A 27,346-nucleotide genomic window follows, 5' to 3' on the forward strand; every position below is an offset into this window, starting at 1 on the left:
GTCGTGCTGACAGACCCAGCCACGTTTCATCTTCAATGCCCTTGCTGATGGAAGGAGGTTTTTACTCAAAATCTCATGATACATGGCCCCATTCATAGTGTGTTACTGATGGTAGGCTTTGTTACTTTGGTCCCAGCTCTCTGCAGGACATTCCCTAGGTCCCCCCGTGTGGTTCTGGGATTTTTGCTCACCATTCTTGTGATCATTTTGACCCCACGGGGTGAGATCTTGCGTGGAGCCCCAGATCGAGGGAGATTATCAGTGGTCTTGTATGTCTTCCATTTCGTAATAATTGCTCCCACAGTTGATTTCTTCAAACCAAGCTGCTTACCTATTGCAGATTCAGTCTTCCCAGCCTGGTGCAGGTCCGCAATTTTGTTTCTGGTGTCCTTTGACAGCTCTTTCATCTTGGCCATAGTGGAGTTTGGAGTGTGACTGTTTGAGGTTGTGGACAGGTGTCTTTTATACTTTTAACAAGTTCAAACAGGTGCCATTAATACAGGTAACGAGTGGAGGACAGAGGAGCCTCTTAAAGAAGAAGTTACAGGTCTGTGAGAGCCAGAAATCTTGCTTGTTTGTAGGTGACCAAATACTTATTTTCCACCATAATTTGCAAATAAATTAATTAAAAATCCTACAATGTGATTTTCTGGATTTTTTTTTTTCATTTTGTCTCATAGTTGAAGTGTACCTATGATGCAAATTTACAGGCCTCACTCATATTTTTAAGCGGGAGAACTTGCACAATTGGTGGCTGACTAAATACTTTTTTGCCCCACTGTACAAGTCAGGCTCTGGAATCCAGCACATGATCAGTGAGAGGCAGTTAGACCTGGCAGTGCACAGTGAGGAACCCTACAGAGTGCTGCAAAGACGAAGAGTCGAGAATGAGAGAGAGAGAGACGAAGAGACTAGAAGGAAATGACAGCCAGCCTTGTGTAATCTTGACATCTGCCCATGTATCCAGCCTGCATGGGGCTTTGTTACCAACACGGTCCCAATGGCAGGAACCATCTCTATGAAATTAAACAAATAGCCCCCCTCCGCCACTTAGAGCCCACATAGGTTCCAGCGCCAGCTAATTGACTTGGACTGCCAACAGGATGTTTCTGGACACACCGTACGGACCAAAGCGCTTGTTAAAGCTCAATGGGTCATTTTACTAGTGTCCCGGAGCAACAGAGCAAAGGTGCAGCAACACAGGAAAGAGCCTGTACGTGCTCCAATAGCGCCTCTAGTCTTTCCTCTGTACAGTAGCTACACACAACTGGGTATCCACACTAAAAGTTGATACAGTAGAGAAAGGTCAACAGCACAGTGTGTCTGGCATGGAACTACTTACCTAACATGGGGACAAGAGAAAAGCTGTGACACTTTGACTATCAGTGTGATTGGAGCAGAGCCAAATTAAATCATGACAGTGTTCATTCTCGTAAACGGACCGTGGGGCTGTTATGTCATGACTATGATTACTTCATCTCAGATCATTTGAGCAGAGTTGAGTGGGTTAGAAATCGCACTCATCGCTCCATGTGCTTTCCTAACGCTCTGCTATAAACTGCCCGGTGCTCACAGGGAAGAAAACAGCCGCTCAAAATTCGCTCCGTTCATTAAAATCAAACAATTTAACCAACACCTATCTATTTTTTTGACTACCTGGACCTACCAATTGTTTTTTTAAGTATTGAAACCAAACCATAAGGATTTTGATGAAAAGTATTTAAGGTGAATGTAAGAAGCAAACATAATTTCAAGTAGACTACATGTCATATTAAACAGCATATACACACTCTTAATAGGTCAGGAGCCAGACAGGAAGCCTAAGAAGGGATGAAAATGAGTTATTTAGAGTATTTTATATAAATTATTTCAAGACTACAGCCTACAAAGAAATACATTGTGAAGCATTTGCGAGTGTGACAGAGTAGGCAGGTGTCACGCTGGTATAAATGATTCGGGAGACAGACACAGGAATGCGTAATAGTTTTTACAAAATTTTACCCAAAATATGGCGTGCCGTGTAAAGGCACGGGGACGAAGACAAAACAAACACTACACCAAACACAGGGTAGAAACCCCCCCAAAAAGAGCAAGGAGTACCTCGAATAAATAACACACGCCGCACAATGATTATCACTACGGGACGAGACCCGTAATCATCTGCGCAATCCACAAGGGCACGAAAGCCCAAAACACACAGCACAGGTATTCACACGCACCAACAGACATTGTAACAATAATGGACAGTCCAATAGAAACCAAAGGGCACACTTATACAAGTACTAATCAGTGGGAATAGGGGACAGGTGTGCGTAATGAATGTTCATGAGGGATCCGTGACAGTTGGTTATAGTCTGTAAATTGCGCATATAGGCTGTGACTTACTTATAATTAAATGCAAATTAGACAAAAAATGCCTTTGAATCCATTTTTAGAAACATGGGTGTGGCCAGTCTGTGGCTTAAGGCTCATGCGATGGTGCCTGGAGAGCCGGCCAGCAGCGAAAAATATCCTCGCCACACTTGCAGAGCCACACTTTTGGCCACTCTTGCCAGGCTGGGCAAAGATGTTTATTTTTTATTTTTTACATGGGTACAGTAAGCCTAAAGGTTTTTTAGGCAAAATAACCCAGTCAAAACTGAAAGCTGAACGTGTGATTATGCCAGGCTTATTGGTCTATTGTCTAGATAATATAATGAAAATGAACTAAACGTTTAGGAGATCAGATTTTTGGTTTATAAGTACTTTGCTACAATGACACATTTAGTTATCTACCCACCTCATTCCTTTCTTTTAGCATATGTGCATGTAGTAGGCTTATGGGATTACGTGTCTTTTCAGATTCCACAATTGTTCTTTAGTTGTGGACACTGGATCGCCACGCTCCCTCTCTTGGTCCTCATCTTTATAAGTCACCTTGATTTGGCACCTGTGTGTTTTCTAAATTTTTTCATGAAAATAGTTAGCGAACTCCATGACAGTAGCTAAAGCAAGGGGCTAGAGCAGCACACAAGTAGACGACAAATGCATGCTGGGCCGGGCACGCCCTGAGCTCGTGAAGTCAGTGCTACTGGAGCGAAAATGGAGCAGGCGATAAGGTCGAGGCCCCAGCCTCTGGGAATTTCGCTCCACTCTCCAGTAAAAGCTCCAGTTCCGCTCCACTCACATACTCAGCTTCATGTAGACTTTATGACTCAGTGTTTTCCACCTTTAGAGTTGGGTAAACTGTGCTGGCCCCTCTGCAAAAACATGCACAGTCACAAACAGGTACACATACTGTGCAGAACTTTGTGTCCAACGTGATGGAAAGTCCTCTACGAAAGATAAATATACACAGTTGACAGTGCAGAGAAGTGTAGCCAGTTTATGGTGCTATACCTCAGGCTCCAGTGTTGAAAGTCTTCCCAGTAATGAGATATTAAATTATATATTATGTTCCATGGCTATCTGTCATAAAACCATAAATATATTTATCATGTAAAAAATGTTTTTTATATATCCATATATATCATGTATTTTAAAAATTATGATCAAGAGAAAGTATACCAAACCTAAGACTGCTTTTGACTGATACTGCATTCTCTCTGTTTTCCCTGTCTCTCAGAACACATTCTGGTTTGGCCTAGGCTGCTGTTCCCTATTCCTCCTTCCTAGCATCATCCTGTCAGTAAAACTGGCAAAGTTCTACCGTAGAATGGACACAGAGGATGTTTACGATGAGTGAGTATCTCTAATTTTAAACTGTCCAGTGAAAATCTCACTTTTAAAAGTCCATATTCTGTTAACTCATACCCAGATGTTGTTGACTCGTCCTATACTAGTATTTGTGGCCAAAGCAAAAATTGTAGGGAAAAAAACACAATAAAAAACCCACCTCAAACTTATATCTTAAATCTTTAAAAAATGCTTGTTATTTCCTCATAGAGCATGATGTCATGTTGGCTCATTGGCTGAGCTGGCCAATCAGCAGTCTACTCGCATGAGTATTTTAAAGACGTATATGCCCACACCATTCTGTTGTTGGTGTGTGCCCATATATGCTTTTTAACATACTTAATTACCATTTTTTGGAAGGAAAACTATTTAACTCATATTGGAATTAATTATAGGTCATCTTTCATAGAAATCTATGAACACTGAACAGTTACTTTAAATACTATGTCGTCACATACAGTATGTCGCGTGTCACTACTTCACAGGAGAGGCATTTGAACGTAAACAGATTTTTTAAAATCAAAATGCATTTTTTGGGCAGAAATGCCTTCTGGAACATGTGAACTTTCATGTGCCTTAATAACAAACGTGTGTGCATCTGTAAATACGAATACAATTGAATTACGTGCCTAGTTGTTTAGCCACAGAAAAGGGCAGGAACCTTCCAGCTAGCCATGATTGGCTGAGATAATGGTTGGGCAGGACATGCCGAGAAATGAGTTTGGATTGGTCTGCCATGTAGCAAGCGTCTGTCTATAACATGAGCTGCTCAGTATGTGTAGGTAATCCTTTCTAACACGGCTATTATGAAAGATATCACGAAGAACTGCAAAAGTGTTGCTAATGCTCTCTACTTTCTGGAGGACCGAGTTTTGAAGTCAGTGGAATGTCCGGTGGAAGCATCTAAGGAGATGGAGAAAATTCTGCCGTTTAATTGCAAAGAGAAACACCTGTCTAGTTAGCGAACATCAAACATAGTTGGTTAGCTTTAGCTACCTGCAGATTCATGCAGGGTAATAATGTTATAAGTTAGGATTATGGTTAACTGTTTAGCTAGCTAGCTAAATGTCTAAACATAAGGCTCCACTCAGCAAGTAACCATTTCACTGTACCTTTTACACCTTCTGTATCCTGTAAATGTGACAAATAAACTTTGATTATATTTGATCTAGTTTGTGTTTACCAGAGACGGTAATGTGAAGGACAACATGACCTGCACCAAAGTCAAATTAAGATATAACGTTAGGCCAACGAGACAGTGTGTAAGTTCTTAAATTCTCCGGTAGAAGGGCCTGCTTTTATTTTGTCACACTCACAACCGTAAGTTAATTTTCTGTAATTAGCTGGCCATTAACTTGTAAATAATGATCTTGTTGTGAGTTTATTTTCCTGTAGTAAATGAATACAAATTAGCTCAAATTAAGACGTTGTCAGCTATATGATATTGTCATTATTTGAACTCGTTAGCCAGCTAACTTAACATTAGCTAGCTAGCTAACAAGCTATAAACAAACCAAAGCATTGTTTAGAAAGTTGCTTTTAGTTGCCTGGTTTGCTCGATTGACATAAACTAAATTCATTTTTAAACGGGTGGGTTTATTGGTGTTCAAATACACCAATTATGCTATTTTGGACCACCAAGTTGCTGATGTCATGCAGCCTGTTTTAGTGTTTATACTTTTTCATAACGACAGCAAGTTTGATGTCAGACGACAATAGCATGTTCATGATGTCACTGCAACAACTGTCTACAGACATGTCGCTAGACGTAGTATAAACCAGCCTTTAGTCTTGATGTCTTTGGTTGTTTAGTACAGTACCTCATTACTCACTCTGTTTAGCACATGACCTTACATTTGAATCCTTAAAGAGATGGGTGGAGCTAAGGCTTAAGAGGGTGTGAAGGATGCTGAATGGGTGTAGACAAAGAAGAGCTCTCCAGGAGGTTTACCAAAACATTCAAGGGCCATTTTCTCAAAAGTGTGGTTACAAATTTATCAACTTTCAAAGCAGAATTACTTTCCCAGTGTTCCTCAATTGTAGTGTATGATATACAATTTTCTAGCTCTGAGACTCTACTTTTATCCATTGTAAAAATAAATAAAAAAATAAAACATTGCAAATGTTGCTACATAAGACCGAATTGAGCCGGTCGGTCACATATCGGGAAGAACCCTTTGATCATCCTCTTAAGTGAACTATAGCTGAGGTTTGGATGTCCCCTACTGTGAATTGGTAGTGCAACCCAGTGATTAGTTTGATGTATGGTGATCCCTCTTACAGAGTTTCCCCTACAATTGGTCCACCCCACCTAGCTCTTTCCCCATACCTATTTGGTTAAATTGATTTGAGACTGGAAAGTCATCTTGGGGAACACTTCCTTATTAGACCCTATGATATGCATTAACAAGACTGAAATTGGGTCTGAGTCTGATTAGTTCTCATGTGCCAGGATTACAAAGTGGTAATTAACACAATTTGACTCAATCCACAACAGACAAGTTCAGGAGGTCATAGAATTGCTTCTTTCCTGTCTCTGGTCCAGCCCCTTTTTCTATCTTGCCTTACTTTCCTTCCCCTATCTCTGCCTTCCCCTCTTCTGTCTATTGCAGTTCATTTGCAGTAGTAACTAGTTGTAAGCAACAGTATCTTAACTCTTTCTACTTAATTCTCTTTCTCTCTCTCTTTTCAGTTCCTCTGTTTCTGGGACTTGGCATTTTACTTTGTGATAACCATTCCTACTATTTCCATCTTCTTCCATCCTTACTTTTCATTTCATTTCTCTCCGTCAAGCACTTTGCACTTTATGAAGAAAATTTTCAAAAGCGGCGTATTAAGTACTATTCATATTGTTTTATGCATCCTTCAGTAGCCCTCACCTCTCCCATGCACTTACAGTAGTGAATGAATGCGATAGACAAGTCACCAAGTGTCTTGATCAAAGACGTGTATCGACGTAATCTGATCAGTGCCCAAAAACCTTTTGGTGCATTTCTATTGCCGAGCATTTCATACATTTTTTTTGTTCTTTTTTTTATCTTTGTAGCATTGAGACAATTCCCATGAAAACGTAAGATATTTGACCCATTTTACACTCTCCTTTCTCCTTGCAGTAGAACTCATCCGTACATCTGCGCTTTTCTGTGGATTTTGTACATAGATTGAATTGCTGATTTCTTGGTGCTGGTTCTTGGTGTTTTACATTTTTAGCTTTAAAATGCATCCGTCGGTGTATCGTTTTGGCTTTCCTTTGCGTGCAATCTTGAAAAAGTGCCCCTTGTTGATCATTAAGGGCTCTGATTTCTTGTTTTTAGTATTTGATTATTAGGAGTTAGTAACACAAGCATTTCACTGCACCCGCTATTACATTTTTTTTTTTAAGTATTTAACCTAACTAGTCAGTTAAGAACAAATTGTTATTTACAGTGATGGCCTACCCCGACCAAACCCGGACGATGCTATAACATCTGCTAAACTGTGTATGCGACTAATACACTTTGATTTGATTCTTACAAGCCCACCTTTTGTTTTTGTAAGTTAAGGTGTAAGATAAAGTACTGTGGTTTATGCATTCTAGACTTTTTATATAGAACCATACGTTTGTTTACGTTTAGAATAGACGCTAGCATCTTCCCAAGTTTTCCTACTTAGAGAGAAACTTTTATTGCCGAGGGTTGATAGCATGCCCTGTCTCTCACGTCATATCTTTTCATCATGTTTTTTTGGTATGCAATGTTTTGTTTCAGTATGGAAATTGGTAATAATGGTTATCATATTGAGCATTTACAAGGTATCCAAAAACCCTGTAATGACAAGGTAAACAAAATATAAAGCAGCCCGATGGAAAAAATCTATTTGCATGGCCTGTTTCAGGGAGGGATTGGGACAGGGGCGGCATGTTGGCTAGGGGGCAGTCAGTCACTCAGTGGGGTGGTTAAATAAGGTGGCTGGGACACAGTGCATGTCCAAGGGGTTGGCTAGACCCTCAGACACATCTGGATGTCAGCTGATCTTTCCAATGGATGCTACACTGGTTGCTGCTCCAGCATTGGGAGGTCAAGCCAGCTAGTCCACTGTTTACCGCTTGTGTGTTTTGGTTTTGGGTTTCACATGATCTTTGGAGCATTACTAACCCACTGCATGCTCTGTGCACAATGACTTGATCAAGTGAAATGAAACTCCTTGCATGTCTCCTCTTCTTTAGAATTGGGCAAACTGCTGTGAATGTACACGTGATCCTTTTGCTCCGAGAGAGGCAAAAAGAGAGGCAAGCATGTCTGCTTTGGTGTGGTGCTACTGAGACAACTGCTCATGTGACGAACTTATAACGACCTCTAACTGCATGTTTTTCACTGAAATGTACATTTGGACGGCCAAGCAATGTGAACCAAACACAGAGAGCATCACCACAGAATGACAGACAGGGGAACGTGACAATAACACACATGCTGAGACTACCACCTATGGCTTGTCTTTTATTACAATCTACCCAGTATCATCATCAATCCACCATGACCATGGTTTCACTCTCTACTTCCCTCTAAAAGTCAATATAAAATCAGTTTGGATAGAGTGGATGTTATTCCCTCAGTTCAGTGCATATGCAACACGTGTATGGTTACACACAGGCAAATTTACTGCATACATTCACCCTGGCATCATACCATCCCTTGTTGGCCTCAAGCCCTCAGCGAGGGTCGATGGAGTGGTTCTGCTCTCTGTGTTTTGGGGAAAACCTGCTGCTCCCTTCAAGTGCAGGATCTGAAAGCAAGAGACAGGACTAACAAAATGGTTGACCCAAAGAATGTTCCCTTTTCCTGGCATTGATGTTGTCCACCTTTCCTGTACCCCTGTGCCACTAGCATCCTTGCCTATGACACTATGACTAGGTTCCCACGGGCCTCCGCTCCCCCCAGGCATATTGACTGGTGAGAGAGGCCCAGGCTTTTTGACCGACTCCAGAAAGGTACTGAGAACCACTGAATACGCGGACGACATCTCTCCCGCCACCTCATCAGCGTCGTCTTCCCCTCCTTTATTCTCTCCTCATGCAATTTCCATGCCATCTTCTCCTGCTGTTTGTCTGCATGCCGTTGCCACACTGAAAAACCTCCAGAACTTCGACAGTTTTCTCTCTCGTCTCCTCCTTTGCTTGACACCATATTTCCTTATGTAACCCCCCCAATTCACCCTTCTTCAACAGCTTGTTTTTAGCACTCGCATGTCTGCTTCACTGGCTTTGCAGAAAGTCTTCAACGGGGAGGATTGCTGTTTTTGGAATCACTAATAAACCCTAAACCATAAATGGCTCGATGGTATTTGTGTCTAACCACGTGTAACTGCTCTATAAATGTGCAATAGACGAGGCCCGCTGTGCTTGTTTGCTGTTCCTAATGACTTATACAGTTTAAGATGAAAGTCTTCCTTCTCTCATTTCAAAACTCACATTTCATTGCTTTCATTTCCCCCCTGAGTCTCACAATGGCAAAAGCAATAAGCTTCTGAAATGTCTAATCAAATCTGATGCAATTAAATGTCAATGTTTTCTGACACAGTATCTTCTTTTCTACAGTGCCATCGGAAACTGGAACTGAAACACTAGATTGTAAGTTTCTACTATATTTGTAGATACTGTTCCTATTTTCTATGATATGTTTTAGCATAGAAATATACCACTTTATATGCTATCTGTTGGCTTTCCACTTAGACTATTTTACATCAATGCATTTTTACTCAGATGTTGAATGCGGTGTTAAATTGCATTTCATCTATGTTTAGGACACCATCAATTTCCCACCCCTTGGACAAGACAAAGCTTCAAAAATAAGTCCTTACCTGATGTATTATGTGTGTGTTCAGCCGGTCCTCTCTTCCTCGGTCTGCACGGATCTTTTTACTGACAAGATCCTAATGACCAGTCACAGCCTGTTCTGGTCCAATAGGACCCCCCTCGGACACTACAGAAGGTGCTGTCATCAACCCTTTCTTTGATCTTCCCCGGGGGGGGGACTATAAGGAAGCCATACATCTGAGCCAGTGTCGGTCGACCTTCATCCTTCACCTCTCACATAGCTGTCTAGTGTGTTTACATTAGTCTGGCCACAATATCAGAGCCGAGGCTGAGTTCAAATTGAGGACACAACGACAATTACATGGCTGTGTACTCTCAAATCTTTTGTACTTCTTTCGGATTGTCTAAACAGTGAATGAAAAGATCCTTTGAAATGTCATGTAGAGCTGCTACTAGAGCATTGCCATTACTGCTCATATTTGAGGGGTCTTTGCGATGATGTTTTACTAACTGATGAGGCGTATCACGTGAAACAAACAGGGTTGAGGCAAAATCCAGACGGTTGCCTTTTAGACCTGTTTTACCATAGCCTTTTGACTGGTGTCCATCTTGTTGGATATGAGGAAATACTGTATCTCATATCAGTGTATAACAGGTAGAATATCACATGAACCTGGACAGAAATGTCAAGAGACTATAACATTCCTTAGCTGATCAATTGATTAACATTAAATGCAAAGTATCCTGTTGCGTATACTAACACGGCACGTTAATAAAGATATTTTCCGGGCTATTGTAGTGGTCAAACTTTAAATTGGAGAACTGCTATTTGAAGCCAAATCCTATTTTTACTGTAGGTCTCAGGTCTTTAGTTGTATAACAGTTATGCATAATATATTGTTTCAATCTTTTTTGTTGTTGTAAATCCCACAGTAGCTTTTGGTACCTATGGAAGGGGGAATGTATTGAATAGTCATTTGTATATAAGAGATGTATTGCTTAAAGTGATTTATGACACCCGTGTGGACTATGCTGAACAACGTTAACATACTGTAAAAATGTGCCACCCCCCCAATAACATAGCCCATCTGTTCTCACTTGTTTACACGCTCCTTCTTCCCTACTGTCTGCCTCACAAAGATGGGGACATTGGCCTGCTTAACTACCATGTGCTGTCAATCAAATAGCATTAATCCAATCCAATAGAGGCTTGTTGACGAGTGGAGCGAGGACATCTTATTGGTATAACTGATCTTGCCCGTTGAGTCTCGGAAAGAAACGCCACTTCCAAATCAACCATTACTACTTAATAAGTACATGCCTGCAGACTGCTTACCTTAACAAGTGTATGATTAATCACACTATTTTACTGAGATCTACTGACAGATATTTTATATGCACCATCTGGTTAGATAGTGGGTGCAATGTTTCCTGGTTGTTTTAAGGGTATAACTGTAATGGTGGCACTGGATAGTGGGGTGCACTGATGGTGCTCATTGGAAATGTGTGTCCTTGTAATGATGTTTGTTTTTTTGAAAGTGTACAAATGTGAATAAACTTTCAGTTGCATTCTTGTACACAAATCTTTTTGATTGATGTTCCCGTTAAGAGGTGTGTCTCAGTGACCGCTGGAGAAACCAATCGTTACCCAAGTTTTCAAGGGCAAGGGGGTCGCTATTTTGGACACCCATGTCCGTTGTTTTGTGTCAATTATTATCTGCACATGACCAGGAACATTTGACATGAGACAATGGGCTTACACGTGTTAGCTATTACCTCAAGGCCACATAGTCTTATATAATGTTGCCGTTGCCGTCGTCAGACATAGAACATACCATACCCCATTATGTACCCGCTGTTTTGGATATGAGATTATTATATTTTGCTATGGGCTAGGACTTGAGGTTTCCACAGTCATTTGGCACCCACACCCACATCTGTGCAGCCCAGAGACATTTTCTGACCTGCATGTGACCACTTCTCCCTCACCCTAAATGTACAACTGGTTAAAGAAGAAGATTGAGTAATTTTACATTTACATTTAAGTCATTTAGCAGACGCTCTTATCCAGAGCGACTTACAAATTGGGTAATGAGTTTAGAGACTTCAGAGAGAGTGAAGCTGATTTTATTTCAAATCCTAGGTAATTGTATTTCGATTCTTAACCTAAGCTCATCGTTCCTCAGGCTGTTTGCAGGGATATATTTTGGTTCACCACCTTTGCAGCTCTTTGTACTCCCTGCAAACCCTGTGTAGCCACTGACATGCAACGGGTGAGAGAGAGAGGAAGAAATGCCCGGCCCCTCGTTTGGCTTGTGGCCACGGAGTGCAATTCCTGATTCTACAAAGCGAAGCATTCCTGCTCCGGAAGTTTACATTACAGATCCCGCGTCACTCACAAGGAGCCCTTTCTCCCCCGTTATGATTGATTGCTAGGAAAATAAAGTTGCAAGAGGCATGTGCTAACCCCCTCTCTATAGCACTGACACACACACTCGCTGTTACATACTATACATGCCTTTGTCTCGAGTCAGCAACTCTATTATGGGTTATTCTTGTTCTTCTCTGATTTCTATCCTCAGGTTTCTCCACACTTCTGTTCCAGATTTGATTGTGTTTATGTTTGGAAGGAAATTATAGGCTGTGCTGTATGGTTGTAAACATCTAACTTTAAAACAGCCGTGAACCTTGAACTGTCCTTATAGAATAGCATTTTAAGACACTTTGTGGTATTGAGTTGAAAACCACACATACCAACGGTGTGTAAAACTGACAAAAAAAATGTAAATGGCATGGTGAACCATTACAGAAATCTTATGTTGGCATCCGTGTGCCAAGCTTCTCAAAATGAATGGCAGTCTTGAATTTTTTAAGCGATAAAATCCACAAAGTTGTGCTTGACATATTTGTCAATGAAACACTGATATACTATACTAGTATGGGCGATTATATAACACCTGGTTAAACTTGAGGGCATCAATGTACTCTGACTATTTCCTTCACCTCCCTCCCAATTGGTTTCGCATGTGGTCCTGGCTTTCATTGACAGTCTCCAGATAGCCATAAATTATAGTCACATTGCACTACACTCCTCCCCTCTTCAGGATGGCTCTTGTAACCCAGGATTTTTTCACCTGAATGCCCTCTTTGTGTGCTGAGCCCATAAATAGCAGGGGGGGCCCTCAGCTTCTGCAGTCCCACTCTCACTCCCTCTCTCACACTTAATCATCTGGCATAACCATGTGGACTCGGGCTAGTGCACTGCTGCTCCTCGCCTGCTGCCTCTGGGCAGTGGAGGGTCAGAACGAGAACGGCAATGGTGGTGGTGCTGCCGCCACTGCTACTGCAGAGAACAGGAAGGGTGTCTGGGAGGACCCCATCCAGTTCAACAACAAGGCAAAGGACTTGTGCACCATGAGCGTCACCGGCCAGGGAGATGTCACCAAGCTGAGGATATCGTGCCAGGGAGCCGAGAGAACCTACTGGTGCGAGTACACGGGCAAGCCCCAGATGTGCCGTGCCTACAACAACAACCCTCGCCATTATTTCACCCAGATCATGTGGGACCTGAGGAAACTCCAGAACGCCTGCCAGGCACCCAAGGCTATCAAGCCTCAGATGTGCAAGAGGGCACCGGAGGACGCCCAGATGTTGTACTCCGCTTCCTCCACACCAGAGGCAGCATCAGCAGCCACCCCCCAAAAGCCGGAGAAAGCCCAGGAGCCAACCCAGGCGAAACCAGAGACTCCCAAGGCACCGATCGTCAAGCAGGCCAAGCCAGCCGCAACCAAGCCTGAGCAGCCAAGACCAGAGCAGGTAAGACCTGAGCCAGCAAAACCAGAAGCAAGACCAGCACCTACAAAACCAGTGCAATCCAGACCTGTGCAGGCAAAATCGGAGCAGGCAAGACCAGCAGCTGCAAAACCAGCAGGAGCAAAACCAGCAGGAGCAAAACCAGCAGTGAACAAGACAGCAGTACTGAAGAAGCTTCTGACACCCAAACCAACCACTCCAAAACCAACCAAGCCCACTGTCAAGGGCAATGCCAAAAAGATTGCACAAGAGTATTGTTGGCAGTCACTTCAAGGCATCTGTTCCTATGTCATTGGTTGGTTTCAGAACTAATAATGAAGGTCAGTTGAAATAAGTTGGCTGCTGATATTTTCTGAATTGTAGCCATTGTGTAATATATCATGACGATAACTTGATGAGCAGTTGTAATGTCTCTTAAAGTCATTTGACTTAAGTTCTATAAAAATACGACCAATATGATTTCATGTTCAGCTCAAAGTCTAGTCCGTGTTTTACTGAGTAGAAAATGTCAACCAATTCACTGTATTTCCCTTTGCTTTCTGTTTCCCAGATTTAGATTCCCCTGTGAAGATGATTTCAAAGGTCTGACTAAAGAGGTGCTCAGAGTGGTTTTCCAAACGAGGACTTTGCTAATAAATGTCACAGAAGAGAGTTTGAACACCCTCTCCATGGGAATGATCGTGCTGACATTTCTGTCAATCAAACATCTTTCCTGGCAGCCATTTTACCATGTGTTGTGAATGTTCCATTGAGACCAATACCAATCCAAAATGTTTGGTGAAATTGTAATTCCAAGGGTCACAATAACAACTGAACGCATCCATACCTGAATGTGTGGATCGGGTATGGACAGATCGTTAAATCCATCGTATTTCACACGGTACTCATTTTGTCAAAAATGAGTACCATGGTTTTGGTGTCAGAAAGCATTCTACACATTTCGACAAACCTATGGTACCCTATAATGTACTCTCCTAAGGCAGATACACCGTTGGTTTTGCCATTTTTTGTATGTTTGTTTATGCGTATGTTTATATTACCATAAACCACATATTGAATATGCTGTGTTGGGGAAAAACATGACAAGGTTTTTGTGTCATTCACATAGTAGAGTGGCATTTTCTGCAAACTCTACCACTGGTTCATTGTACAGAAATGTCATAATCAATGTATGAATGTCTGTATATAATGAATAAAGTGTGTTCTTAATTCTTGTTGGTGTGTCTGTGTTCCTTACTGGCTTGCTTTAGGTTTAAAGCCTGTCTCTCCCCATTTTTTTAAATACCAGCAGGGAATAAGTCAAAATGAACAATATTGGAAACATTCATGTTTACATTTGTGTTCAATAATACCCTTTTTGAGATGCAGTGTCTCTTTTCCCCAGTAAGTGACGCTGTTGTATCTTCTTTCAAATATTATTTTTTCAATGACTGCTGCAGTCAATGCGTTGCTCATTGCACTTTTACTAGGCCGGAGTGCGCACACTATAACATGTGTAGAGAAAAGTCACTGAATATTTTTTTAGGGGTAATCAATTGTGTATTTTCAGTATGCACCCTTTCACTTGTTATAAGTGACAATAGACTGTGTAGGCCTAATTAAGGACAACGACTTCTGACAAGACACCAACAGATAAACCCAGATACCACCAGGTGAACTCAAACAGTGCGCTTTAGCCTATGTTCAACGTTGGTGGAATAAGGGAGTGGTGGTGGGTGTGTCGGTGCTCTATAAATGCCACGTGCTCGTTCCCGAGGTGTCACAACGGGATTGAACCATTTCCATTTCCCCAAATCCACAGGTGAGCTGAATAAAATAACCACTTATGTTGTTAAATATGATGCGCCATTGTCCTCCATAAATCACATCTGCATGCTGCTGTGTTGTGATAGGTAGGCTACAGTAGCAATTATTTGATTGGGAGGTAATTGTACTGTACTAACATACACAACTATGCCATTTTCTTTGCAGATATTTTAGCGGGATATGACACTTCTTACCAACCTAACCGTCATGCTGGTTATTGCCTGCATATCTCAGCAGTTTATGGTGACTAACTGTCAAGGATCCAAAAAAAGGGCGATGAAGAAGAAAGAAAACCAGGGACCAAAGGACGGAGGACCACCCGTCCAATCTCCAGATAAGAAAAACAGCAGCCCCAAAGGAAATGTGTTCAAGGGCAAATTCTCCGCCAAAAACAAGACGCAATGCACTTGGGTTGCGACAGGTGACGATGCCTTTGTGCTTAGCGTGAACTGTAAAAAAGGGCAAACAAGTTTCGACTGCGAATATGTGGCCAAACCAGCCACTTGCCCTGGGTACGAGTCCAACACCAAAGCCTATTGGAAACAGATTGCGCGCGCTCTAAAGAAAAATAAGAATTTATGCTTTGACTCAACGGCTTTGATTAAAGCAGGTATGTGCAGAAAAGCTCCCAAGGACGCGCATTTCAAACTTAACTACACACCCAGAGATGTTGTTACACTTCCGAGGACTACAATTCAGCCGCGTTCCTCTCTCTCTGCCTCTTCATTCGGTGCCAAATCTTGCGCAGTTGATCAAAAGAGACTGGCGGAAGAATATTGCGCGGCTTCCTGGTCGAGTTTGTGTACTTTCTTTTTTTCCATGGTCCAGAATGATGATTGCTGAGAGTATAAATGTATTTTAATGTCCTCTCTCCCCATTGATTTAGTCATAAACAAAATTGACACGTGTTACTCCTCCTGGAGATGTGTGCATTTTGATGGGTTGTGATGGATAATTTTATTTAAAATATCAAGACTGATTTGAGTTTCAAGATTGATTGTCTCATACCACCCATACCAATTTTCCCTGTTTGCCATGTGTTGTATTCATTGTAAAGCCACAGTACTTAATAAATGTGTTTTCTATGTACTCAACTCTTCTATATGCACTTGTAGTTGAAGCATTTCAGCAGCTCTGTAACCTGGGAGGGTGGATTGAAGTTAGGCTATTATACTTGTATACTTATATATTATTACTTGTATACTTATATATTATGCTTGTCAATGATGTGTTAGCTTTATATCCATTCCTCATTATTTTCTAATGACTAAAAAGTATTGTATGATTTACTACTACTTGGCAGTCAAGAGTGTTATTCCTACCACCCTGCATGGACTCACTCGTGCACACGAGAATACATGCATGCGCGCACACACACGACCCTCCTAGGCGTACTCCACTGCATTTGCCAAAATATTAGGAGTTTGAGCATGTTGGGTAATTACACACTGTAATTATACCAAGTCAGTTAGAGGGATCGTTTAGAAGATTGATGCTGCATTCCTTGGCACTGACTACTGACTTTTCATTGGCTTTTTCCAAGGCGAAATGCAATTCACATGTTCTAAACACTCGTCTGTGACGTTTAGCTACGCCTTTCATGTAGATCACTACAACAATGCACAATCACGATGTCTGTAAAATTACATGACTGCTTGAAAGCTAATGGATATTTTTGCTATAACTATAAAACTATTGCTATCAGGCAATCAAGGGAAGATACTTTTGATACATTGAGGGCAATTTGAATTAAATGAACCCCAACCCTCTTCATTGATGAGATAATTGCCTCTTGGATGGTTCTTTAGTCTTGGTCCAATACCTTTTCATGGATCATCATTCTTGGTATTTTTATTATCGTTACACAGTGAGGTTCTTGCATTCCTAGGCTTTTCAGAGACCCATAGGTGCATTAAGGCCTAGATTGAATCAGATCTAGCGTTAACCTGTGATCGCCGGTGTTGGAGTGTTGGAGGTGTATCTGCGTTGGAGCTATCGAATCGGTGAGCATCTACCCTTGATCATTGTCATTAGATGTTCAAAACGACAAAAGTGTAGTCTATATATAAATAATGATGCTCAAATTTCTATAAGACTATTGGAGGTGTAGATTACATCTCACATTCCAGTGGTCAAACTTGTGAACAAGGCTGCATGGGATTTTTCTTCATGCCGATTGCAATCTCCGCTTTAGATATAATGCCTGGAACCCCTTGTGGATTTGACAGCTCTAATGCAGTTCCACTCCAACACTGTCAAAACAACCGCTATGCGGATGTTTGCTAAAGCAGATCTGTTCAAACAGAGCCCTAAGTTAACGAATTAGGTCTATTGACAAAGCCAGTTACAAACATGTAATTTTCTAGCCCAGATGCCAGCAGATGGCGATATTGAGTCGTTTAATTTTACCGTCCAAATGCATTGCACGCAGCCAGTAATACATTCGTATTCCCCGTGGACCGGTTTGTGCATAAAACATTCTCCATTCAGGCTGCAGAGGCTTCCATTACCTCCTTAAATGTTTTTAATGGTGAGAAGGAGGGAAAAGTGGGGGAAACATGCATACTTTCTTTATGAAACACCATTTTCCACCACCACACCAGAGTGACTATTGCCGAGGAATGCTACCTACTGATGTTGCGCCCCCATTTAGCCAGGGGTGAACAACAGACTGCTGCAAGCTGATTGGCTGAACGCAATATGCAACATCTCTGATTAGCATTTAGCCACTCTAGCATGAAAGTGGAAAATGATGTTTCGTAAAGAAAGCACGCATATTTTCCCCCCCAAAATGTGCCATCTCGCCATTAAAGTTAGGGAATCATTTGAAGCCTTTGCAGCCTGAATGAAAAATGTTTTAGGTACGAGTGTTTTGCCGGCCGCATACAATTCGCTTGGACGGTAAGATAAAACGACTCAATATCTGTACAGCACTTTGAGATATCAGCTGATGTACGAAGGGCTATATAAATAAATTTGATTTGATTTGATTTGAATATCGCCATCTGCCGGCCTTTGGGCTAGTAATATTTCAGCTGCTGGGCTTTTCCTGCCTTCTTGTTACAGGCCAGCTGTTATTTTTGACTGATCTATTGATTGGAGGTCAAAGGGTCACTGCCACGTGAGAAAATTCTGACAAGGCACCACCCACCCTGACTAGGGCTCAAATACTATTTGAAATAATTGTAATATTCAATTGTTTAAACATACTGAATTGTAATTGGATGCAATTTACCGCCTTACGACCACCCAAATGGTTAGGTCATGGGCAGTTTGATCCTGGTTTGCGATACGTGAACATGCCAGTTATAGCTAGCTAATAAAGAGCTACGTTAAGAAATATCCTGTAGTACTGCATTTTATTATTTTGTACAAAGTGTGCAAAACAAGACAATAATATCTTATACTTTTGCTATGCTTGATTGATTGAGTTTGCCAGGTTTCCACCCACGGTGACCCAAAAAGTAATGGTATGACCAATGTTTTGGGTATGCAAATTACCGTATTTGTGTTTTATGGGGCTTGAGGGCAAATGCACCAGACTTGCGATATGGTTTTGGATATCTTTGGAACTTGACTTTCATATAAGCGAGAAATCATATTTAAAATGTCACCTGTATTATTAAGACATTGACAGCTGACCCTGCTTGTCAAAATGGTCACCCAAATACTGAGGTTTCCAAACAAGAAAAGACATGATACAAATATGTGGGTGGTTCATTTAAAATAGTTTACTGATTAACTTAATTGTTTTGAAATGTTTGTCAAAACATACTAGTGACGCAGAGATATCTTTAGGAGTCATTATACTGTAGAACATGTGTTCCTCAACTTCACACAAAGGAGATGTCACTTATGTAATGATAAAAAGCCTGTTGCACACTTTCCCCTCTCTCTAAGACTTTTCTTTCACTACAGGTGCTCCCACACACCACCACCCACTTCAGACAAGCACCTACACGACCAACACCAGCACTTGACACACATCATCATGCTCCCTGGAGATACATAGAAAATGTGCCAAAGTGAATCCAGGAGCATAGAAAAGGCGCCAAAGTGAATCTAAGAACATAGAAAAGGCGCCAAAGTGAATCTAAGAACATAGAAAAGGCGCCAAAGTGAATCAAAGAATATAGAAAAGGCGTCAATGTGAATCTAGGAAAAATAAACAGAATACAGTACTTCATGTTGAAGTCGGAAGTTTACATAAACTTAGGTTGGAGTCATTAAAACTCGTTTTTCAACCACTCCACAAATTTCTTGTTAACAAACTATAGTTTTGGCAAGTCGGTTAGGACATCTACTTTGTCCATGACACAAGTAAGTTTTCCAAAAATTGTTTACAGACAGATTATTTCACTTATAATTCACTGTAAATCACAATTCCAGTGGGTCAGAAGTGGAGGTAGCTGAAGGTTCAGGTTGCCAAACGTCCGCCTCGAAACCTTAATGATTTGGAGAAGATCTGCAAAGAGGAGTGGGACAAAATCCCTCCTGAGATGTGTGCAAACCTGGTGGCCAACTACAAGAAACGTCTGACCTCTGTGATTGACAACAAGGGTTTTGCCACCAAGTACTAAGTCATGTTTTGCAGAGGGGTCAAATACTTATTTCCCTCATTTAAATGAAAATCAATTAATAACATTTTTTACATGTGTTTTTCCTGATTTTTTTGTTGTTATTCTGTCTCTGTTCAAATAAACCTACCATTACAATTATAGACTGATCATTTCTTTGTCAGTGGGAAAACGTACAAAATCAGCAGGGATCAAATACTTTTTCCCCTCACTGTATCTATATCCACAGTAAAACGAGTCCTATATCGACATTACCTGAAAGGCCACTCAGCAAGGAAGAAGCCACTGCTCCAAAACCACCTTTGCAACTGTGTGCAACTGCACATGGGGACAAAGATCGTTCTTTTTTGAGAAATGTCCTCTGGTCTGATGAAACAAAAATAGAACTGTTTGGCCATAATGACCATCGTTATGTTTGGAGGAAAAAGGGGGAGACTTGCAAGTTGAAGAACACCATCCCAATTGTGAAGCATGGGGTGACAGCATCATGTTGTGGGGGTGCTTTGCTGCAGATGGGACTGGTGCACTTCACAAAATAGATGGCAACATTAGGAAGGAAAATTATGTGGATATATTGACGCAACATCTCAAGACATCAGGCAGGAAGTGAAAGCTTGGTTGCAAATGGGTCTTCCAAATGGACAATGACCCCAAGCATACTTCCAAAGTTATGGCAATATGGCTTAAGGACAACAAAGTCAAGGTATTGGAGTGGCCATCACAAAGCCCTGACCTCAATCCTATAGAACATGAAAGACTGAAAAAGCGTGTGCGAGCAAGGAGGCTTATACAAACCTGACTCAGTTACACCAGTTCTGTCAGGAGGAATGAGCCAAAATTCACCCAATTTATTGTGGGAAGTTTGTGGAAGGCTACCCGAAACGTTTGACCCAAATTAAACAATTTAAAGGCAATGCTACCAAATTCTAATTGAGTGTTTGTAAACTTCTGACCCACTGGGAATGTAATGAAAGGAATAAAAACTTAAATAAATCATTCTCTCTCCTGTTATTCTGACATTTCACATTCTTATAATAAAGTGGTGATCCTAACTGATCTAAGACAGGGAATATTTACTACAATTAAATGTCAGGATTTGTGAAAAACGGATTTTAAATGTATTTGGCTGAGGTGTATATAAACTTCCGACTTCAACTGTATATAATACATGAGTATATAATACATGTGCATATAATACATGAGTATATAATACATGTGGATATAATACATGTGTATATAATACATGAGTATATATTACATTAGTATATAATACATGTGTATATAATACATGAGTATATAATACATGAGTATATAATACATGTGTATATAATACATGAGCACATAATACATGAGTATATATTACATGAGTATATAATACATGAGTATACATTACATGAGTATAATACATGAGTATATAATACATGAGTATATAATACATGTGTAAATGGCTGTATCACATCCGGCCGTGATTGGGAGTCGGCGCACAATTGGCCCAGCGTCATCCGGGTTTGGCCGGGGTAGGCCGTCATTGCAAATAAGAATTTGTTCTTAACTGACTTGCCTAGTTAAATAAAGGTTAAGAAAAATATCATACGTGTGTATCGAATACTAGTCTTTTTTATTTGTTCAAATTAGCCCTCCAGATGGTGGTAAAGCTGAGGAATGGAAACAGGGGAAATATAGCCACTCTCAAATTCCTAGATGATGCTATGGATGCAAGGTCTGCGAGGTCGACATAATAAACATACCTTGTTTAAATGAAAGGTGACAGCACGTCATCTTACAGATGGTGCCTTATTACTGTAATTACTGCGCCACCACGGCCTATTCACTGCCTTTACCCCCCTTATTTTACCTCATTTGCATACACTGTATGTATAGTTTTCTATTGTGTTATTGACTGTAATGTTTGTTTATTCCATGTGTAACTCTGTGTTGTTGTCTGTGTCGCACTGCTTTATTTCATCTTGGCCGGGTCGCAGTTGTAAACAAGAACATGTTCTCAAATGGCCTACCTGGTTTAAATAAAGGTGAAATCAATTTTTTTTTTAAACATACTGTAAAACTTTTGTCAATCTTCAACAAACTTTTAATGGGCATGTCTGGGACCGGAGGCTTGAGTAGACGATAGGTGATTCAGAGATTTGAGCACATTTCCTCTCCCAGCATGTAGGGCTCATTAGATGGGAGAGGAATGGTACACTATTGAGCAAACATGGAAATGATCCAGCAAATGTATGCAGATGTACGCAGAGTGAAATTGGTGTTGATTTGATCCCCAAAAGAGTCGGTGTAATGGTGTCCGTGTGTGGAAAGAAAAACCATGGATAAGCCAGAAAAACCAACAGCCAGATAATTAATAAGGACAGTAGAGGACAGAAACGTGGTCAACTTTACCAATAGTAGGACCAGAAGCCCATTGTAGAACATTCTAATACAGTAGTTCGTCTCTGGAATGAGCTCTGAACAAAAGGCTAGTATCACTTGATTTATTCGCATTGTTATAGATATTGGTATTTCTTGCAGTGCTTTAGGGCATGGTATTGCCACATGGGTAACTGTTGCCAAGGCTGATAACTGGGAATATTATACTTGGCTCCAAGATCTAAGTCATGTTGTATAGAAATATGCCTGATTATCAACATTAACTGACCTTTAATGTGGCTTGGTCTGAAAGCTCTACAATGCTTTTATAGTACATGCTCTCAGTTATTGCTGACAGTGTGGCCATCCTCTAAAACAGTATGCCCACCAGTTAGTTTATGGCCATACATGTAATACAGTTCTGATGCCACTGCAATAAAACACGTTTATACAGCTCTATAGCTCTATATCGTGTTGAAGGAAACTCCATCTGTATTTCATATCCAGTAGTTAAATGAATCTGTCATACTAAAAATGTTTTAGTGCACCCCTGATTGTAGTTGGATATCTTCCACTTGAATAACACCGAAAGGTTTGTTTCAGTTGTACATTAACATGCACATTGTTGTACATTGCTTTGACCTTGTTGGATTGAATTTCCACCCATATCCCTCTCAATGCAAGGTGTTCTTTACTGGTGTACTTTAACATTTTATGTTAACTATTGCAACTTTATTTTTTACCTTTATTTTACTAGGCAAGTCATTTAAGAACAAATTCTTATTTTCAATGGGTTAACTGCCTGTTCAGGGGCAGAACAACAGATTTGTACCTTGTCAGCTCAGGGATTTGAACTTGCAACCTTCCGGTTACTAGTCCAATGCTCTAACCACTAGGCTACCCTGCCGCCCCTGTTCTGTACGTTCTTTAGGAAATTGCTGATTCCTGCATTCAAATAATACATTTTGGATTTCAGAATGTAGTGCCCCGTCAACCCTTACCAACGTAGATTATTAATGTTTGACCCACCCAAAACTGGACCCACCTGGAAACATGAAGATAGGAACACGCCAAGCCTTTATCTATCTAGCATCACACCAGTCACTCCAGGTGATACTACTATACAGCACCTGAAGGAGCAATAAACAGAACTCAATCAGGACGTATAGCTAATTCTCAACATGCATCAGATGAGACTGTGGAGAGTGGCCCTTCTGGCTGTCTTTAGGCTGTCTTTATTCCGAGTAACTGTGGCATCATGACTCAACGTGCCGACTGAACTATAAGAACTGAATGTTTCATACTTGCCACTGGGAAAATGTGACCTGTTCAGTGGAAATTGGTCACACTTTTTTTTTAACAAGTCTAGATTTGGTTCAAACAGGTTTCTTGGAATAACGTCATTGGGGGCAAAACAATGAATTATAGGATAAGATCATATGACATGTGTCAAATATGGAATAGATTGTGGGTATTCGTTCTTGTGATCATGCCTAAAATGTACTGCAATGCAATCTGAAGAGGATTTAAAAAGTAAGGATACTGTAAGTGTAGGAGCACGAGGAGGATAAGGATAATTATAAACTGGGTGGTTCGAGCCCTGAATGCTGATTGGCTGAAAACCACGGGTATGACAAAGTATTTATTTTTACTGCTCTAATTACCAGAGGTGAAAAAAGTACCCAATTGTCATACTTGAGTAAAAGTAAAGATACCTTAATAAAAAATGACTCAAGTAAAAGTGAGTCACCCAGTAAAATCCTAATTGAGTAAAAGTGTAAAAGTATTTAGTTTTAAATATACTTAAGTATATAAAAAAAAGTAAAAGCATAAATCCGTTCAAATTCCTTATTTTAAGCAAACCAGATGGCACCTTTTTGTAGTTTAATTTTTTTTTTACGGATAGCCAGGGGCATGCTCCAACAGCCAGACATAATTTAAAAACGAAGCATGTGTTTAGTGAGTCCGTCAGATCAGAGGGAGTAGGGATGACCAGGGACGTGTGTGAATTAGACCATTTTCCTCTCCTGCTAAGCATTGAAAATGTAACAGGTACTTTTGGGTGTAAGGGAGAATGTAGTGAAGTAAAAGTAAATGTAATCAAAAATATAAATAGTAAAGTATAGATATCCCAAAAACTACTTAAGTAGTATTTTAAAGTATTTTTACTTAAGTACTTTACACTAATGCTAATTATGTCGGTAACCAGTATATAATAGCAATAAGGCATCTCGGGGGTTTGTGGTATATGGCCATCATATGGCCGTCGTACAGTATCAAATCAAATCAAATGTATTTATATAGCCCTTCGTACATCAGCTGATATCTCAAAGTGCTGTACAGAAACCCAGCCTAAAACCCCAAACAGCAAACAATGCAGGTGTAAAAGCACGGTGGCTAGGAAAAACTCCCTAGAAAGGCCAAAACCTAGGAAGAAACCTAGAGAGGAACCGGGCTATGTGGGGTGGCCAGTCCTCTTCTGGCTGTGCCGGGTAGAGATTATAACAGAACATGACCAAGATGTTCAAATGTTCATAAATGACCAGCATGGTCGAATAATAATAAGGCAGAACAGTTGAAACTGGAGCAGCAGCATGGCCAGGTGGACTGGGGACAGCAAGGAGTCATCATGTCAGGTAGTCCTGGGACATGGTCCTAGGGCCCAGGCCAGTTGAAACTGGAGCAGCAGCATGGCCAGGTGGACTGGGGACAGCAAGGAGTCATCATGTCAGGTATTCCTGGGGCATGGTCCTAGGGCTCAGGTCCTCCGAGAGAGAGAAAGAAAGAGAGAAGGAGAGAATTAGAGAATGCACACTTAGATTCACACAGGACACTGAATAGGACACTCTGCATTGCATCGTTCTTAAAAACAGCCCTTAGCCGTAGTATATTAGCCATACACAGTGCATTCGGAAAGTATTCAGAACCCTTCATTCATCTTTCCCTCGATCCGGACAAGTCTCCCTGTCCATGCCGCTGAAAAACATCCTCACAGCATGATGCTGCCACCACCATGTTTCACCGTAGGGATGGTGCCAGGTTTCCTCCAGAGGTGACGCTTGGCATTCAGGCCAAGTTCAATCTTGGTTTCATCAGACCAAAGAATCTTGTTTTTCATGGTCTGAGAGTCCTTTAGGTGCCTTTGCCAAATTCCAAGCAGGCTGTCGTGTGCCTTTTACTGAGGAGTGGCTTCCGTCTAGCTACACTATCATAAAGGCCTGATTGGTGGAGTGCTGCAGCGAGGGTTGTCCTTCTGTTAGGTCCTCCCGCCTCCACAGAGGAACTCTGTATTTTTATCAGAGTGACCATCGGGTTCTCGGTCACCTCCCTGACCAAGGCCCTTCTCCTCTGACTGCTCAGTTTGGCCGGGTGGCCAGCTCTAGGAAGAGTCTTGGTGGTTCCAAACTTCTTTCATTTAAGAATGATGGAGGACACTGTGTTCTTGGGGACTTTCAATGCTGCAGACATTTTCTGGTACCATTCCCCAGGTCTGTGCCTCGCCACAATCCTGTCTCGGAGCTCTACGGACAATTCCTAAGACCTCATGGCTTGGTTTTTACTCCTACATGCACTGTGAGAATGCTATTCATTGACTACAATAGTGGCACAATAGTGCCCTCAAAGCTCATCAATAAGCTAAGGACCATGGGACTAAACTCCTCGCTCTGCAACTAGACCCTGGACTTCCTGACGGGCCACCCCCAGGTGGTAAGGGTAGGCAACAACACATCTGCCACACTGATCCTCAACACGGGTTCCTTGGTGTTCACATCACCAACAAACTAACATGATCCAAGCAACACCAAGACAGTCGTGAAGAGGACACGACAAAACCTATTCCCCCTCAGGAGACTGAAAAGATGTGGCATGGGTCCTCAGATCCTCAAAAGGTTCTACAGCTGCACCATCGAGAGCATGGTTGAATCCCTGCCTGGTATGGCAACTGCTCGGCCTCCAACCACAAGGCACAACAGAGGGTAGTGCGTACGGCCCAGTACATCACTGGTGCCAAGCTTCCTGCCATCCAGGACCTCTATACCAGGCGGTGTCAGAGGAAGGCCCTAAAAATTGTCAAAGACTCCAGCCACCCTAGTCATAGACTATTCTCTCTGTTACCGCATGGCAAATGGTACCAGAGTGCCAAGTCTAGGTCCAAGAGGCTTCTAAACAGCTTCTACCACCAAGCCATAAGACTCCTGAAAATCTATTCAAATGGCTACCCAGACTATTTGCATTGCCCCCCTCTTTCACACTGCTGCTACTCTCTGCTATTATCTATGCATAGTCACTTTAATAACTGTACCTACATGTACATAGTACCTCAATTACCTCGAATAACCGGTGCCCCCGCACATTGACTCTGTACTGGTACTGGTATGTTGTCTCGCTATTGTTATTTTACTGTTGCTCTTTAATTATTTGTTACTTTTATTTCTTATACATGTATTTTTTTTTTTTTTTTTAACTGCATTGTTGTTTAAGGGCTTGTAAGTAAGCATTTCACTGTAAGGTCTACTACACCTGTTGCACATGTGACAATTAACATTTGATTTGATTAGAATTTTGTTTAATAGCAGAAGATGGGTGCCACATGTTTTCAAACACAAGGAAAATACCTATTGAAAGGAATTTAAAAATAAAATATACCCAAGTCTATATTTCACTTAAAAGAGATTCTTCAGGTGTGATTTCTTTATCACTGTACAATTTGCAATACGATTTGTACATCCTGATAGTAAATGAAATGTGTTAGTATTTCCTTTGAAACCACCTTTAGGTTTAGTGTTTAACCAAAACAAATAAAGTTGTTTTACGATGAGACAAGGTTTCCTTTTCAGGATTATATATATATATATTATCATGACAGCTGAAATCAGATAAGAAAAATAAGATACCCCAGGAATGTAGTTGAATATCACCCATGCACCGAAGTGCCTTTGAACGTCGTCTGGTCTTGTAAAGTTTGTTTGACCTTTCAATGCTTTATAGAAAGATGGAGGAGGATGTTGAAGTGAATTGGATTTTATATGCAGGATTGCATTGTGCTGTGATGCTTTCACTAACAAGTGACTAGGATGCATGACAGGACACAGGAAGCACATTCCCTCAGTAGTTTAGTCACAGCTGGCACATCTAATGTAAGTCAGATCCGTGAGGATACGCCCTCACTATGAATACAGATAGAATTGAATAGATCTTTATCCGTTTGACATTTGCACGGAAATCCTTCCCTCTGATGTCTCTGTGCCCAACCCAACACCCCCCCACACACACAAACACA

At 41.1% G+C, this 27,346-nt stretch overlaps 3 protein-coding genes across 14 annotated transcripts in view; all 3 read left to right on the top strand.

Moving 5' to 3' along the window:
• LOC118363603 (prominin-1-A-like) overlaps positions 1–11,088 on the top strand; it is a 110,710-nt gene extending 99,622 nt beyond the window's left edge. For 4 of the 12 annotated variants that reach the window (XM_035744645.2, XM_035744647.2, XM_035744646.2 and 1 more), the window contains 4 exons: positions 3,605–3,720; positions 7,919–8,680; positions 9,287–9,319; positions 9,493–9,504. In XM_035744645.2, the coding sequence (XP_035600538.1) occupies positions 3,605–3,720; positions 7,919–8,042 (240 nt within the window). In that variant the 3' untranslated portion in view covers positions 8,043–8,680; positions 9,287–9,319; positions 9,493–9,504. Of the gene's footprint in view, positions 1–3,604; positions 3,725–6,406; positions 7,080–7,918; positions 8,681–9,286; positions 9,320–9,492 lie in introns of those variants that run through there. The other 8 variants (XM_035744648.2, XM_035744651.2, XM_035744652.2 and 5 more) reach the window with 6 other exon arrangements.
• A 1,596-nt stretch (positions 11,089–12,684) lies between these two features.
• LOC118363604 (fibroblast growth factor-binding protein 2-like) lies at positions 12,685–14,532 on the top strand. The gene is made up of 2 exons (XM_035744658.2): positions 12,685–13,638; positions 13,869–14,532. The coding sequence occupies exon 1, from the start codon at positions 12,746–12,748 to the stop codon at positions 13,628–13,630; it is 885 nt and encodes a 294-aa protein (XP_035600551.1). The 5' UTR covers positions 12,685–12,745; the 3' UTR covers positions 13,631–13,638; positions 13,869–14,532.
• Positions 14,533–14,957: 425 nt separating this feature from the next.
• Positions 14,958–16,419, top strand: LOC118363605 (fibroblast growth factor-binding protein 1-like). The gene is made up of 2 exons (XM_035744659.2): positions 14,958–15,119; positions 15,290–16,419. The coding sequence occupies exon 2, from the start codon at positions 15,305–15,307 to the stop codon at positions 15,965–15,967; it is 663 nt and encodes a 220-aa protein (XP_035600552.1). The 5' UTR covers positions 14,958–15,119; positions 15,290–15,304; the 3' UTR covers positions 15,968–16,419.
• The last annotated feature ends 10,927 nt before the right edge of the window (positions 16,420–27,346 follow it).

Source organism: Oncorhynchus keta, chromosome 30 (assembly GCF_023373465.1).
Source record: "Oncorhynchus keta strain PuntledgeMale-10-30-2019 chromosome 30, Oket_V2, whole genome shotgun sequence".
NCBI classification, from domain to species: Eukaryota; Metazoa; Chordata; class Actinopteri; order Salmoniformes; family Salmonidae; genus Oncorhynchus; species Oncorhynchus keta.